The sequence below is a fragment of the Corvus kubaryi genome, unplaced genomic scaffold, assembly GCF_017639235.1.
Source record: "Corvus kubaryi isolate FWS band 111438036 unplaced genomic scaffold, C.kubaryi_AGA036_p1.0 37334, whole genome shotgun sequence".
NCBI classification, from domain to species: Eukaryota; Metazoa; Chordata; class Aves; order Passeriformes; family Corvidae; genus Corvus; species Corvus kubaryi.
In genome coordinates, this window is record NW_024581108.1 from 9,486,249 (window position 1) to 9,503,481 (window position 17,233).

General features: G+C 34.9%; 2 protein-coding genes across 7 annotated transcripts in view; both read right to left on the reverse strand.

The window, feature by feature from the left end:
• LOC121665652 (retinol dehydrogenase 8-like) lies at positions 1 to 7,644 on the reverse strand. Of its 2 annotated transcripts, none has more exons than XM_042030195.1 (6): positions 7,547 to 7,644; positions 6,233 to 6,394; positions 4,814 to 4,993; positions 3,663 to 3,756; positions 1,758 to 1,941; positions 1 to 858 (listed from the first exon to the last, which is right to left on the reverse strand). In XM_042030195.1, the coding sequence occupies exons 1-6, from the start codon at positions 7,641 to 7,643 to the stop codon at positions 625 to 627; spliced, it is 951 nt and encodes a 316-aa protein (XP_041886129.1). In that variant the 5' UTR covers position 7,644; the 3' UTR covers positions 1 to 624. The 2 variants fall into 2 exon arrangements, with proteins under 2 accessions (XP_041886129.1, XP_041886128.1); XM_042030194.1 differs by having other exon boundaries at positions 1,758 to 1,959.
• CCDC18 (coiled-coil domain containing 18) overlaps positions 7,577 to 17,233 on the reverse strand; it is a 26,204-nt gene continuing 16,547 nt past the window's right edge. For 4 of the 5 annotated variants that reach the window (XM_042030190.1, XM_042030189.1, XM_042030191.1 and 1 more), the window contains 6 exons: positions 16,856 to 17,019; positions 15,869 to 16,082; positions 15,219 to 15,318; positions 14,068 to 14,184; positions 13,484 to 13,629; positions 7,577 to 10,576 (listed from right to left, as the gene is read on the reverse strand). In XM_042030190.1, the coding sequence (XP_041886124.1) occupies positions 13,498 to 13,629; positions 14,068 to 14,184; positions 15,219 to 15,318; positions 15,869 to 16,082; positions 16,856 to 17,019 (727 nt within the window). In that variant the 3' untranslated portion in view covers positions 7,577 to 10,576; positions 13,484 to 13,497. Of the gene's footprint in view, positions 10,577 to 13,483; positions 13,630 to 14,067; positions 14,185 to 15,218; positions 15,319 to 15,868; positions 16,083 to 16,855; positions 17,020 to 17,233 lie in introns of those variants that run through there. The other variant, XR_006016449.1, reaches the window with a different exon arrangement.

Sequence of the window (17,233 nt, forward strand, 5' to 3'; positions counted from 1 at the left end):
GACAGTAAGAAGATATTTTATTTTAAGATGCTTTAAAAAACATTTTATTTTTCCCTATGTGCAATATCCTAGTAACCATTGCATATAAAGGAAGCATTCAGAATATTGTAATAAATATATATGAAAAATAAATATTCTACTTGTTACATTTTAAGATTGATGAGAGTTTCTCTTATGTTGCTGATAAATAGATCAGACTTCTGGAAATCAGAATGCCAGTGTGATTGAGGGATTACTATACTGATTCTATCCTCATAAGTAAAAACATATTTTTACGATATTAAGAATCTAAATAGTTTGCATACTATATATTATATTCTGGTACGTGAAGGGGGTCAGGTTAATACTGAATACACAAATATCAGTCAGTGTTCATGTTCCTAAGAAAACATCTCTGGAAAAAGCAAACACTAAACAGAATAAAACTACAGTTAGAGGATTTTAATTGCAAGGTTCTGCAAACTGTAACATTCAAGAGATACATATTGAAATTAATATCTCAGCTAAGCTCAAACATCTTGCTTGCTTTTTCATACTTACAGAGCAAAGGCATTTGAATAACAACATACTGTGTCATCAGTAGCTATAAGAAGTAATTCCAATTTGCATTATATAACCTTATACTTATTGTGAAGGTTTTCCCAGGTCAAAGCTCTTCCTGCTTCTCCACCGTAGCAATTTGATGAAGTTGAGACTTGCACTGAAGATTTTGTCATGCTGAAAAACCATTTTGTAGAATATGTCAATGGGTAGATCCCCATTTGGATCTGCATACTTCAGAGTTGTCATTGGAATATACAAGGTGTTGGTCTGATGGCGAAAAGGTGGGTTTTCTGCAAGAATTATCTTTACTGTATGCTGTAGAAAAGGAGAAATAGAATTTTTAAAGAACTTTTACCAAGATAGTAAAGTAAAAACCCAATTTTCAGTTAAACTGTGGAAAAGTAGAATAAAGTGCTAGAATTACATAAACCCCTGTATACAGTTTTAATAGAACTTCATTAGAAATTCTTCTTAAAATATTTAAAGGCCATAAGAAGTATTTATTATTTATTCTTAGGTCTATTTCTGTTTCTCTATACCATGGTGATAGCATTTGACACCTAAGTATCCTGAGTAGTCTTCCAAATCATTGTGGCTTATATGTCCACAGTAGGTAGATCCTCTCTTCTTCAGTTCACTGGGAAAGGATCAGGACAGTGCATTTTGCAGCAAGATCTGGGAATCTTCAGTTGACACTGAAGTTATTCCTTACCAGCAAATGCCTTGTCCCCTCCCACAGCTTGCCTAAACTTCTCTTCCTGCAGGAAGCCCCAAGCACCAGAAACATCCATGTTGCTTTTATTGTGCCTTGGTGGTCTGAGGTGGCTGAGTGAACTTCCCTTAGTGGAGAGATTATGAGTGAGATGGAGAGGACAGAGCTTTTACCAGTGGTGGGAACCCTGTGTGGGTGTATGGTAACAATGCAGAATATTCAGACTACACCAGAGGATGTAAAGGGGATCTAATATCTCAGTGGTATTTAAATTACAATTCGTAGTTGTATTCAATACTTCAAAATGAACATTCTTTTAATATTTTATAGGCTTTTGCTTAAAGATTCTCTTGAATTTTTAAAAACACTTTTTAATTTAATTTGTGTTTAGTACATTTAATTAAATCTAATACTTCTACCAGAAAAACCACCAACCAACCACTGCATTCATAAATTACAAAGAAAAAAATTTTAAAAGGAAGAAGAATTTTTTATGAGTTACCTCTGCAACATCTTCAGCACTTTGTCCCAGGCTCTGGAAAATTTGTTTGTAATTTTTAAGGTAAATATTAGTAAACATCTCAGCTGTTTCTTCATCTGCAGCTGAAAGATCCATTTTCATTCCATCTTCAAACACTTTTCTTTCAAACTCTGTAACCACTGGGCCTGGTTCAATCAAACTTAACCTGTTCAGAAAAAAAGGTCTACTGGTTGTTGACTATCCTCCATGGAAAATACACCTAATCCTTCTCCAAAAGCAATACTGAAGAGTTGCACTAGCAAACAGTATATAACAGTACCTTCTGTAAAGGTAATTCATTGCCTTTATTGCTCTCCTGCTCCTCCTACCCATCCACATATAGTAGTAGAAATTTGCATAGTTTAATTTTCAGAGAAGTGCTGTAATTTAATTCACAACATGAGTGCAGTTGTTACCTGCTGTCTCGTGGCTCTGGAATCTAAGGGTGATTTATTCACAAGAACTTTCCAGATACTAAGAAAATTAAGTAATGGATGGTAACAAAATTCATTACTTTCTGGACAAAATCCTGCATAGGTTTCTTTGTTCCTCATGATAATACTAGAAGTAGCTGAAAGAGATGGGGGAACTGCCCAAACATGGATTTTCTTTGTCAAAATGTTAGTGTTACATAATTTAAGATCCCACCACTGTATATTAATAAAATACAATATAGAGACTTTTACTGTGGGTGGACAGATTCTGGCTGCTGCCAAATCTGAAAAAAATTATTTTGTTCAGTAGCATATTATAGCAAATCACTGAAAGAGTCAGGTTTTTCCTGGTTCTTTTCTCAGGCAGTAATAATTCCCAGCCACGGTGTTTATCAAAACACTTTTTGGGACTGGGCCTCTTATTAGACTTGAGTTCTTCAAGGAGTGTTCTAAAGGCTCTTCTTTAGAATTAAATCAAGCTATTGATCTTCACAGCAGAATTCCAGTTACTGCTGGAATTAAAGCCGTTTCTCTTGCATCACCCTTCTCATTAGACCTTGAATTTTGCCTATTATGCTTCCTCATTTTAACCTCCTTTTTGCTGTGTCTTATACTCTTGAAATCTCATTATGAATTGTGGTATATCCTGTGTATCATTATATTTATTTTAAATCCCTCCAAACTTTGCAGAGCAATATGCAGAATCAGTTTTGTCTCTGAAATTCCACAACAGCAGCTGTCCTTTTTTCCACAAGGCCTAAATGCTTAGGCACACAGAGATGCATTGGACATTTACCAGTTGTTGGACTTTGCACAAAGAACAGTAGCAGAATTACATGAGTGTGAACACACATGTGACAAATCAAACCTGAAGTCCCACAGATGATGAACAGGACCAGTCACTTAAGTACTGTCTAAAATGTTAGGAATAGTACACCACACTTCTCACTTTCCTCCCACCTCCCTTCATTCCAGGTATCTCACCTTGTGTAACACTCTGATGGATTTGCACTTGCTCAGTCTCTGTGATGGGCCCTGGAACTTTTTTATCTGTGAATTGCCTAAGAAGACCACTATCCTTTCTAAGGAAAAGATCACAGGTCAATCTTGTAATTTTATTCCTGTGATATTGTATGTAAGAATCTGTTTTCAGAAGTGTTACATGAACTGTATTTTATCCAAAGCTAAATAGCCTTTAACTGTTCAAGAGAATGTTTATTTTAACATCTAGATCTTTTTATTTGCTCATATAATGTGAAGAGTGTGAGAATTTCTATGCCTTTTGTGATGTACAGTTTTCAAGGGCTTCTCAGTCTGTTTAGCAGCAAGCTTTAAAAATTTTTTCCTGCCTCTGAATATATTTTAAACTATCTAAAATACAACTGACACCAGTGGATCAATACCATTTGCACCGGTGGATCAATGCCATTTACACCAGTGGATCAATACTTACTGCAGTTTGAACTTGAGTGCTTGTATAGCTAAACTTTCGCAGAATCCTTCCACAGCAAACTTAGATGCAGCATAAACATCATTAAATAAGATGCCTGATGGTACAAATAAAACATCCTGAGAATGTGATTGTATCCAACATATTAATAGTTTAATTTTTAAAACTCATGTGTTTTCCCAAAATTTCTACAGTCTTGCTGGGTAAACATTAGAAAAATCCTTGTGTATACTGAATCCAAAAACTAATTTTTGCCTATGTTCTCAAAACTGCTTAGTCTATAAAAGATGCTTGACTAATGCTTTTCCTCCCCCTAGCTGATGCTGTGGTCTCCTTGGATGATACTATTTTGTAGTCTAAGATATGAAAGTGTCTGTACATATAATACCATCTGCATTATTTATCAGCAAGACTTTAATTGGCTGTAGATGAACACAAAGGCTGAGTATAATGCAGGAGATACAACTGTGCAAGAGATCCAGCTTGCATCTGAGTGATTTATAAAAAGCACTACATCAATCCATTTAGGTGGAGGCTAAGTGTTGTATTAAAATAGCAATTCTTGGAGATTGATGGAGGACCCTTGCTCACCAGAATAATCCAGGTAAGATCAATGTCACAGCTGTAATAATTGAAAAACAATACAGCTAGACAGGATGGGACATGAGAGTAGGAATATCATTATCTGTCACTAAAATTTGACTCTCGAGTGTTATGAGATGAGAAACTTTACAAAAAGGTGGTACAGTTGTCTAGGATTGGATTTTATTCTATTATTATTGTGCAGAGTGTAGTAAGCATGTTTGTCTGTTCCCATAATTTTTTCCAAGAGGAAAGGGAAAAGTAATGCTAAGCCCTGTTTTCCAGATAATAAAAATACAACAATAAATTTTTTTCAAATTATAGAGTTTAAGTTAAAACTCTAAAAAAATGCAGGTTTTGTTGTTAAAATGCTGTGAGAGTAGCTGTATAGTAACAAACTACCTGAATGCATAAAACCCATCAGGTGCTTTTTATAGTTGGAACTTCAGCATTACAAAGCACAAGAGTCAGATATGCCAGCTCCTACTTTCTTTTTTTTTAATTAAAAGAGGAAAGCTTTACATTTTGAATACTGAACTATTAGTTCAAGCAAACAGAAAAACCAACTTTACCTTGTATTCCCATAACACTGCTTATTATAACTATATGCCCACTCTTTCTCCTCTTCATGTCAGGCAAAATCTCCTTCAGGAGTCGAACCAGGCCGAAGAAGTTGGTATCCATCACAGTTTTCATTTCCTCTATGGTCTGACATTCAATAGGTCCAATGAGCCCCATTCCAGCATTGCTCACTGCACAAAATGGGAGACAACAACAAGCAAAAAACCTACATAAACATAAACTAGTAATCTTTACTGGAAAGCATTTGAAAGTAATGTGAGGACTAAGGGTTAAATGATCCTAAATAATCCTTAAAGAAAGGATTAAAATATGTTAGTCACTAAAGCTTTCCAAATACACTTGACATTTCCATATGTCTTTATTTTAAATTATGCTTTTAATCAAATTATCTAGTATTTTGCATTTTAACTAATTTATTTCTGATTAGACCTTTTTTAAAAAAATATAAAGGGATTACATTAAAATGAGTCAAGAAATACCTGTATTTGTTTATAATTCAGTATTAAGAACTGGAAGATACAGTCAATACCCATAATGAACAGAAATATTCAAAAAGTGATAGAACAAGCCATATTTTGGTCTGGTTTTTGGTTTATCAACATTCATATCTTCAAGAGGAAGTAATCCCCCAACAAAATAAACAAACTAAAACACACACTTCCATTGATTTTTATTTGCCTCCTGGATATTTATAAGTGGGGAATGATGATAGGACTGGCATTCTTCTCTAGAAGTAATAGGTCAAACTAGAGTAAAATAAATTTTGTAGAAACAGTTGTTAAGCACTGCTTTAATAATTAATCAGAAAAAAGGCAGGTCCATTATTTTCTATTCGGTAAGATTTAATAGCTGATGGTGTAAGCATTTCTATCTTACTAAGATACTAACATTTATTTTTAGCAAAACAGTATGGAAACACTTTTTGCTGAATAATTTGTAAAGTACAATTTCAATTCTCAATACAAAATGGAAATATCCTTATTTTCTTTGCATTTATTCTTTTACTTGCTAATTCCCAAATGCTGTTGCTTTCTTAGTGCAGACAGCTGTTACCTTCATTGTAAAAAGGGCTATGCTCCATCAATAGAAAGTCTTGCTCATGAAGGTGCCAGTTTAGGCAAAATTTCTCACATTTACTAAAAAAATATATCATTTTATCCAAGACATCTACCTGTGATCAAGTTTTTCCTTTGTAAACAGGGAAAACAAGCTTCCCTACTTCATAGAAGCAGGGTGAGATTTAATCCACTCATGTCTGCATGAAGTCTTAAGAACCTTGAACCGAATATACTATGTAATTATTGTTACTTTGATAATTTAAAAAATACATGAATGAAACTTCTCCAGGGTATTTGAGATGGTTTATAGAAATCTGGTATCTGTTCATAGCACACACATCCTGTACTTGCCTAGGACATCAATCCTTCTGTCAGGGATACTATTCACACAAGTTCTAATAGACTGTTCATCACAGACATCCAGTTGTTTAATTTCGAGGGTTTTGCCCAGCCTGCGGCCTGCAGCTTCCTCCAGTGGCTCTTTCTTGGCCAGATTCCGCATTGTGGCGTACACTGCAACACACCAGAAGCAACACTTACCAGAAATAAAAATCTTTACTGTGGCAGTCTTACTAAGAAGTATTAAAGAACAATGGTTTCACAACCAGGTCTTAAATATCAGTGATAGAAACCAGACAAAAACTGGAAGTTAAAAAATTCTATTTTCAACATATATTGTCACTAATTTCCCAGTCTGGTTCTGAAAACTTCAAGAAATTCAAAAGAAGAATTAAACAGCCATGCATAATGAAGAACATGCAGTGTAAAAAGAGAATACTATCACCAATATATTTTAAAACAGATATCAAATTATGCCAGTAAATTGTTTTTAAGTACCCAAAACCTAATTTTGGATTCCAGATATCCCTTTTTTTATTTTTTTTAAATCACCATCAACAAATTTAGCAGAACAACCATAATTTTATTTAAAAATGGAAGACATACTTCCTGAGGTTGAAAGACTGTCTATTTTTGTAAGCTACTTCTCAAAACAGAAATTAGTTTTCTTAGTTATTATTGTAGCCTAATTACTCACAAAGCTCTAGATCTGCATCCAGTCAGTTAGCAGTAAAATACTTTAAGTATGAGAGACTGAATTGCCACAGATTGCTGCCTTCACCTTGCATTCTCAATCACAGCAAATATCATGCTTTGCAGCAATAAGACAAATCCCAGCCCCTTCATTCACCCTCTTATGCCTACACAGGCTTGCAATAATGAAGTGTGCTTTAAGGAAAAAAATTGCAAATTTAGAAACTGTTTACTTAAACTCATTGTTTTGGTCATCAAATGGGCACGGGCGTGTATATGTGCAGATTTTAGCAGCCAGAAACAAAGCTAACCACAGCTGTGAATGTATACCCAAAGCAGCATAATCCTGCAGATATTTTCAGCTATTCATTTTATACTACTGTCTTTTTTCGTTGTGTCTGTGTGTAAACTATTCAGTTCCAGTAGTTGTTCCATTTCAATACAGGTAGAGAAATATCAACTGCTTACAGAAAACAGTATATTTTCACTGTATTCTCTTGACAGTCAAAGAGGAAAATGAACCAGAAACAAGTCACCAAACTGAATACAACCACCTATTAAATCACAGAGAAAACACCAGCACCATCTTGAATAGTACGTTTTGATAAAGATAAATAACAGATAGATTGTTACCTTTAAATCTTTTCTGTTCATCTTTTGCCATTTTTACTGCTAATGCCAGTCCAATTCCTGAGGAGCAACCTGTAATGAGGACATTTCTTCTTGCCATTCTTTTCACTGAGGGGTTCAATTCTTCAGAGGAGCAACAACGTAAATGTAACTACAGCATAATGTGACTGGCCTTTAATGCTATCTCCAGCTTCCCTGAGTCAACAAATCTGAAAATGCACACCTGGACCTTACATGATTAAGGGATAATCTCCAACTAAACAAAATCGAAGCAGATGCTCCTACATGTGCTTATAATCTGCATTATCAAAACTGACTATATTTAATACAAAATCTGATTAAACTATAAATTGAGGCATTTGTAAACTACATGGATTTTTTTAATAGAATAACCAGCTTGCACAGTACTGGCAGGAAAAGCCTTGCCACAATTACAATTTGTCTGTAGTGCTAAGCCTTCCACTCACATCTGTGGAAAGTAACCTGCACCCAGAGTGGGATCCCTGTGCTAAAGCTGTTCAGAATTCCTACACCTACAGCACCTCCTGGTTTGCAACAGATTGAGGAATGGATTTCTTCCCTGATGCCTTACTATTGTAAGAGTCCTAACAGGCATTACAGAAAAAAAAACCCCAAATTGAAAAATGGGATGTGGATTCTGAAAGAGACAAGTTGTTGGACAGATTCCTCACATTTCCTTTTGGCAGTGTTCCCAACCAAGAACAGAGAAAGTGAGCAAGCATGCTGCACCAAAGAACTGACAGGAAATGTTGAACAGATCAGCTTCACTACATTCTTGCTAAGACTGAAATATCTTTCAACACTTTGGTTCTGCAATTGACAAGTCAGAAATTTAAAAAAATAAGAACTAGTCTGATGTCTAAGTTTTGGAAAAAATATTTTGCATATAAACTGTGGATTAAACAGAGGGGCATTTGGGCTGGCACTTAAGTGCAATTCGTGTTTAACATACAGTTACTAGGTAAGCATATGACATTCAGGAAGAAAATCAGTCCTTTGTTTCTGTCCTGAGTGACAGGAAAAAAAAAGACCTTAATAAGCAATTAGCCTTATGAATGGCATTCAGCTAACTGCAATGCCATTATACACAGTAGAATGTTTTCCAAGACTCAACAACCCATGTTAATGCAACGCACTTCAGAAGAATGAACATAGTGTTCCAGGATTTGCATACATGTAAATTGGTTAGTAACTCAAGAAAAGTAGGACAATACAGAAATATTTAACTGAAATTATGTTCTAAAAAAAGTCCATCCTTTCCAAAAGAAATAAATTGGCTTCAACAGTATAAGTGGAATCATTAACTTCTCAGGCAAGCAACAAAACAGCAAAACATCTAAAGATTATATATAATTATGATTCTACTTATATATCAGGTTTGACCCACAGTTTAACCACATAAGTTAGTATACAGACAAAATTTTAGTGCAAATGCTATTTAGCTGATTCAGAGATTAGGCAAATTGCTTTTGCTGCTCATGCACATTTATATTTAGTGCATGTAGGAGGAGCAAATGAGGATTTATACAGTGCTAGTTAGTGGAATTCCACTAGTGTTGTGATGCAGCTGTAATTACAGATCAGTTATATTTTCCACTTGAAATCCTGGTTTGAAGGGCTTATATATTCCACTGCTTTAAAAAAATCTGTCTGAAATTTGATGCATACACTTCTAGGCTGAAGGCAAAGTGATGTGCATAAAGAGAGGTAAAAAATAAAAGCAGTTTAATTTGCAATTATTGCACCGGTCAACCTAATTCTGAGGTTTTTCCTTTACAATTATGTACAGAAAGAAATAGCTTGATTTAAAACACACAATATATTGATTTCTGTAAGTAAGAGTGGTTTTTGTCACATCATAATTTTCATAATAGCAGAATAAATAATCTGAAACTGCAGAAATATTTCAGATGAGTGTATCCTGACCTTGTCAATAGTAGCAGAATGTGTGGCTGGTTTTGTAGAACCACTTAATGTAGAACATGTGGCATTTGTGGAATGTGTTTACATAAAGTGAAAGAGCCAGTACTGCCCAAGGAGTTTAGCACACTGCCACTTGCAGAGTTTCTGAAATAGCTCAGATAGGTTTGTTGGCTAAGGTACACTTTCAATATGCAAAACACTTAACTGAGGCCTGGTATTTAAACTGAAATACATTCAATTCTGTTCTTCTTCTTTACATCAAATAGCTTTGGTAACTTGATTTTCTGAAGTATGAATCACATGTCTTAATGCACATAAATCATGTGTGCATTAATCAGACAGACTGAGGTCTCAAAATCATATTTGCAGTTTCTGATGCTCATGTAAATATAAAAGTGGGGCCACTAGCCATTCATACCAGCTAAATTGTGTAGTACTTTTGGAAACCTGGAAATAAATATGTTTTAGAACATATAGTTATGATGAGAATTTAATCAATGGGAACTTTTGTATGGATTTTCGTTTGATTAAAAATAATGAAAGAAACAGGCTCAAGCTTTATGGCCCTGTCCCAGAACCCTTTGCATCTTAAAGATACTGCTTGGAGTAAAGCAAGAAGGTTTTGCCAGCATCTACGATCAAATCAGTGTCCCAAAACATCTTACAAACAGGTCAATTTTAATAAGATGTGTCTGCAACACTGCCTGTGCACAAAAAAAGACAAAATATTCCCAAACAAAAATTGCTAATAAGGTAGTACCATTGTGCTTTTAATTAGAAGTGAGATATTAAACGAGTACATCATTTGAAAACCTTGGAAAAAGATGACAGCTGAAATTAATCCCTACAACTTAAATAAATTTTATTCTTAAGTATAAAAAATATGTTATTATATGACAGCAATAATCTCATTAACAGTTGGTAAAATAAAAAGGTTTCATCTGCTTCAGTACAAGTAACTACATTCCTTATTTAGAAATACAATGTTAAAATTTCCTCTTTGAAGTCACAATTACGATGCAGCAACAGCATTCTTGGGTTGCTGTTGTCTGATGGGCAGCAGCAGTCATTTCTTCACAGTTCTTGCCTCTGAAACAAAGTATCTGTGATGTAATTACCATCTATAAATCAATTTGTACCAAGATGTTACTTTTCAGTATTAAATTATCTTACAAATCCAAGAAAACTAACAGCATGCCTCAAGTCCATGGCTGCCTCCTCAAATTCTGACCCCCAGATTTATGTTACTAATGCATTTTTGTTCACTGTTCTTGTAACTGAAGTGCATTTGCTTTCTCAAAGATCACAACTTACAAATTTTCCAACACATATTAAGTTCCAGCAGAGAAATAGGAAAATGTTATGTGGAATCTTTTTGAGATGGAATCTTCATATGTAAATCCCTGTAAAAATTTTGTACAGTTTAAATGGGCACTGTCTTTTGAAATAACTCCTCTGCGTAAGGCTTAAGGTTTCATGTTGGATTGCATTGTTGTTAAGTTGCTAACAACTTAAGTTTCTATCAGTTCAGGAAGTGTCTGTAAAAACCCCATCAACAGTATCAAGGTATCAAGTATCAAGAGGAAAAAAGCCTATGATGTCCACCAACACAGAGCAAGAAAAATAGCAACATGGATGTAAGCTGTATATAGAAATAAATGCAGCCAAACACAGCGTGTTTGAGGTTGGGGGTTTTTTGTTAGAGCTTTAGCTTCTCCCTACCCCTCCTTTTACAAACAAGTGTATATGCTGAATCTAATTATTCAACAGTTCATTTATAGAAAAAAATAGGGGTTTTAGGTCTCTTTAGTATATGATACACATCAGCTATGCTTACATTAGCTGGTGCTGTAGCACAACCAGAGACTGTATCAGCCACTACTATTCACATCATATTATACTATGGTTTGTGTTAATTATAAATTAAAAAAGAGATTATGTTGGTTCTCTTTTTATCTATGCATGTTTAGGTAGGTGCTTATTCTTTACGAGGAATGCTATACATACTGTACAGAGACACTTGTAAGTAGCATATAAGCAGCTTACACCTAATGAACGAAAGATTATTGCAATCATCCCTAGTTTTTTTAATGCTATGCACAATTTTTCAAAAACATTGTAAAAAGCACTCTTTTAGAAAGTCAATCATTGTAAGCACTAATTTTTTCTTACTTCACTTACCATTTAAATACAATTTTACTTCTCATTTCAGAAGGAACTATGGTCACAAAAAATTAGTTTGCTATCAGTCCATTCTGCCTTTTTTCTTTTTAATAAAGAAAATTACTTCCATTTCCCAGAAAAATGAAAAAGCAATTCTTAATGTTCAGCAAGATATTTTCGGTTCCTTTATTTGGAATATTTACAACTTCTAAGGGTAGCAGAGTGCTGTATTGTTACAAAATCTTCACTGCAGATTGAAGCAGAGTAAGAACAAAGAATGATTCAAGTGAAAACTCTGTGACCTGGTTATTTTACGAGTCCCAAAGGGACAGAGGGGACCAGAACACAAATCAACCCTCCCAGCAGTTCCTTCCCTGAACTAATATATTTTCTGTAATAAGCAAGGAAGGTGGTGTATTAAGAAGAAAGAGAATGAGACACACTGTACCCCTCGGCAAGGCATACACACTGCCTCTCCACCCCTTTTCCCTAGACAGATAAGGCAATTTAGTTTTTAGAACTAGGACAGAAAATTTCTGTGGAAGACTAGTCAATCAGTCTGCAATATGTTACTAATGGAGGAAGTGTTTCCTTACACAGTGTTAATGTACTCAGTTTTTAAACAAAGAAGGAACCATATCATATTCTAAGTGGAGCCAGAAGCCCTCTGCAATACATTTCATATTTTATACAGAATGCTTCCAAAATCCAGGGTTTTTTTATCTACTTCACTACAATGAAAAAAAATTTCATTTCCTTATCCCAGGTCTCTGAAGGAACATGGCTGGAGCAGGTCCATTTTCAAAGCCTTTCTTATATCATTCTTAGGCCCCTCCCTACCTGGTATTCCTTAGCCAAAACAAGACAATTTGTCTGGAAAGAAAGGGTCTAGTCAGCAATTGTACAAGGGCTAGCTAGGAAATTCTTTCCTTCAGAATCAACCCTTATGAAAAGTCAGGAATTGTTAATGATATGTGTGAAAGGTAGCAGCAGTCACTGTCCTGTTCTTGAGCATCATCAATAACCTAACAGAATTCAAGATGGAAGAGCTGACATTGCTTAAATTTGCAGTGAAAAAACCTTCATATTCAGCTGTGACAGAGCCAAGCCCTCATGATCTAGAACACAGATCAAACACCTTCGGTGTTCACACAGAAATAAGGCTTCTCTGATATCTCACCCTAGGGAAAAGAAACATATAAAATGCAGCATAACCAAAGTGGCAGAGGCCACAGGTGTTCAGCTTGGAATCATACTTAGCTGAACTTATTTCTGCAGAAAGCCTGTTCATCTCAGATCACATTTGTACTCGTAGTGACTGATTTGTGCACCAAACCAAAGATTTGTATAATTCATGAAGTTAGCTGTCTTCTCGACTCTCTCCACACTCTCCCATTCACTATGCCAAAAAATTCTCACTTCTCGTTCCTACAAGCTTGCTAGATCTCAGTGCTCTTCTGATGCAGTAATTTTCACAAGACAGGTATCTAAGTCATAAGAAGCTCTCATCATACAGCGTACTTCTTTGTTTCATTTCAAGGAAGACCATGTCGTCCATAGCCAGAAAATTAGGTCCCTAAAGATAATTAGTAATCAAACTTCTCCACAGAAAGCAGAAAATTAAGAGTGTAACATTAAATCTGTAATTTTAAAATAATAAAACTAGTTTAACTTTAGGGGATTAAGATTCAGGAAACATCAGGATATAAAATACAATGATTCTGCAAGAAGTAATGATGCTTATGCAAAAGAGACACCGTATCATTTCTTCTAGGCAGTACAGCAATGGCATTAAAAATTGATAATTTATTGTGTATCCAAGGTATGTTTTACCTTTCCAAGAGCTTCTAGGCTGAATTGTTTTCTTTAATTATTTTTTTCTTCAGCTGATTTATTTCCTGATCTCTCTGGAGCAATTCAAACTCTTTTTTACGAAGTTCATCTTTAGAACGCTGGAGTTTCTTCTCTAAGCTCTCAATCTGAACAGAAAAGGCAATTAAATCAGAACCAATATTTTACCAAAGTCAGAGCAATTTTATAAAAAAATCAAACGTGCAAAACAAAGAAAACTCACTAATATTGTCAGTAGTGATATTGACTTTTGACTCCTCTGGAATTTTTTATTTTGTCTACATTTTCCTTTACTAAAAGAGAAGTTTGGGAGCTGTATCATAACAAGTGAAAAAATAGGTTTTCATTTCTGCACTGTTATAGCCTTGCAAAATTTATAGTTTTAATTGACGAAGTATTTTTACTGGTACATCATTTAGGTACTTTCTTCCCTCTCCCTACAATAAAAAAGACTTTTCATCTTCTAGATTAAATCTGGCCAGCTATTATGTCCCAGGAGCAGACTTTCTCATAGAATTACCTGCCCTTTTTTAGTGAAACTGTATTTTTAATTAAGCAAGAATTACCTGTTTATTGCATTCCTTAATTTCCAACTCTGACTTCTCTAAATTGCACTGTAATTGAATTATTTGTTGCTCCATTTCTCCCTTATGTTCATGAACTGTCATATCCAATTGTGTAATCTAGAGGTAAAAAAGGAAGAAAAGGAAATACTTTATTTTGAACTAATATGCAGATTTTAAGAAGCAATATTACAAACTATGAGAGCAAAGTGAATGAAATCAATCCTTTGTAGCCTCAAGACTATTCTCTCAGCAGTCAATACAATGCTACATCCTAGGTATTTCATTTAAATAGTGGCCAAACATAAAAAGAAAAGGGGAAAATTGGGAAAAAGTCCATAGCTGAGTATGTTAGGTCCTCATATACACAGAATGCAAGCCTAGTCCTCCTTTTCAAAGAAATATGATTAGTTTATTATACTAATCCACCCTGTTAGGAAGTGCCAAATTTTGCCAAAAAAAAAAAAAAAAATCAATTCATCAAATGCTTTGATGAATTCCTGGGGCACATCACAGGGTACTGTGGCAAAAATGTATTTCAAGATCTGGCCTCCTTACAGTGCCAGTTCCTTAAACAGATTTATTCAAATCCCCACTCCTCCTTCTCTCTGAACCTCAAATATTCTTGAATACGAAGGCTGGTAACTCCTTCAGTAAGAGGCTTATAATAAGTGACAGAAGCAGAATTTTCCCATGATGGGCATCAAGTCCTGAAGCCAGACCAAAAGACTGAAAATATTTCAAATGAGCTACAGAAATTCATTCACAACAAAAATACCATTTCATATTTAGAGGCTGCTTTAATGTGAATCAAATATGCTCCAGTGCAAACAAGGAAAGGGATCTACCATCTCCAAGCACCCTTCAGCACAGATCTTCCTTCCTCGTAGCAAACATCAAGATGAGAACAGTTGTCCCATAACTTTATCACTAATGAAGAATCTTGGGACAGGTTATAACATCAGGCTTCTGATTTTCCTGGTACATAAGGCTTCAGCAACATACAACATACAACATGTTTGAGGTTGACACTGTGGCTGTAGTAACCAGTACAGTTTGAGACAATACAATCAACCAAACCTAGCAGGCTTTTTATAAGTTATCTACTATATAACAAGAATAATTGTCAGTATCATGTTTAAAAATTACCTGACCTGAGCTACTCTTTGTTTCAGCTCCCAATTCCTTTCTTTCAGTGCTTGGTCCATGTCAAGGAGTTCTTGCTTTTTGTCTTCAATTTCACCCTTGCAATACCTGAAATTCTCATGTGTTTAGTTGCTTAATGCACATTCAGTTGCTTAGCTTCAAGTATCCAGCTTGAAAATCATGAGATCTATTACTTACTTAAAGCGTATTACCTTAAATGTGAATTGATTGCAAGGAAACAAACCCAAGTAGAATAATTCTGTTAACTATAGTGCTGGTGGGGATTTCCTATTACTTTCATTATTCAAGTTATTTAATTGGCTATATCAGGATTCTTTAACAAAAAAAAGTATAATTAATTTGCGGTCAGAAAGGAAACTGGACAATTTGACTGTTCTTACGATTACTTAACAGCTTTAGGATTCAGAAAATAACTTCGGCAGATTTTAAAACAGAATTCCCCCAAAAGAATTCAGCACCACTTTTAGAAGTTAAAAATGAGCTGGGGATCTCAAGTATCAAGTTATCTTATAGCCACAAACCACCTAAAAACTATAGAGAGCTGCTAAGAACATTAAAAAACCCCATCCAAACTACTTGCTAGTCTCAAGGAATAGCTAACACAACTAAGTTTTCATGATGGCAGATACCAGCTTACTTGAGCTCAGTTATTAGATCCATGATAGCAATGTTCTTCTCCTCCAGAGAGGACTGTGCATTCTGTAATGCATCTTGCAATTCCTGAAGCTGTGTTAAAGTGATCTTTAATTCTCCACAGGCATTCTGTAATGCAGATTCCAGTTCTGACATTTTCTGTAAGGCTTCCCTGCGGCAAGTCTCAGTTTGAAGCAGCTTATCTTCTAAATCAATCACTATTTTACACACACACCACAAAAGAGAATGTTTAATCATCAGTACATCCAGGTCTTTATGAAACAGCACTACCTAGTAGCACTTGTGGTTGTAATAAATTTTCAGTATCACTATTTTTTAGGACAATCTAGAAAAACAGTGACTACAAAAAAATTTTTATGGTACCTAAGTATTTGCTAGTTTTATTCAGTTCATAATCAACAATTGACTTGAAACATAAGGATATATCTAAAAACATCTGGCCAAGGAGACAGTACAGAGACAATATAGTAACTGAATATGTAGTGCTAAGAAAAGTGCAAGCAGAATTGCCTGTATTTCTCTGGCTTAAAACAAGGGTACAATTAAACTAAATGGAAGAAGTTGGATTGGAAAGTTTGTTATTTCCATAGACTTGTGGGGTTTTCTGTTTGTTTCAAAGAGCTGCATTTTTGTGAATAGCATACGCTTTTATAAAATCTAAGTGTCTCATTTGACTATCACATTAAGAATCTGCATTACCAGTTTACAAGGAAACTACTTATACATTTCACCTGGAGTAAAGATATATACCACAAAAGTGAGAATTTGCAAAAGTATGTTAAAAAATGTTTGTGATTTTTTTGGGTTGCGTGAATGTTGCTCATTTGGGTTTGGTTTTGTTTGGGCTTAAAAAGATTATCATTTTTTGACTCATGTACTTGATTATGAAACGGGGGGGGAAGGAAAAATGTCTAACACATACAGAATAATTTAATGAAAGGAAGTCTGAGAAACAAAATAGCCAAATTACCCTCATTTGCCTTTTTACTGAGCTCTGATCTTGCTTCTTCCAAAGTGATATCCAACCGATTTATCTGCAGTGCCTTGTTTTCACCATCTCGTTTTAATTGCACTACTTCTTTTTCCAAGCCAGTAAGTTCATTCTTGCACTGATCCATCTCCAATTTAATCTGTCTAATAGAAGCAACCAGAACAAAATGAACCATGGAATAACAAGAGCAACACGCTCTAAGAGAAGTGTTTGTGAATAAAATAGAAATAAAAGTCATGTTAAGTAGGCTTTTCTTGTTATCAAAACTATACTGTAAGACTAGCAAGCTCCTGGAGAATGTACTGTCTACAATTACAAGCAAGTTGACATGCTTATGAATTGAACTGCTTTATGAAG

Coding starts and splice junctions, on each gene's coding strand:
- LOC121665652 (XM_042030194.1), bottom strand. CDS start 7,643: ATGGCAAGAAGAAATGTCCTCATTACAGGTTGCTCCTCAGGAATTGGA. Junction 6,395..7,546: donor TGAACAGAAAAGATTTAAAG/GTAACAATCTAT, acceptor GGTGTGTTGCAG/TGTACGCCACAATGCGGAAT. Junction 3,757..4,813: donor CAGTGTTATGGGAATACAAG/GTAAAGTTGGTT, acceptor TTGTACCATCAG/GCATCTTATTTAATGATGTT.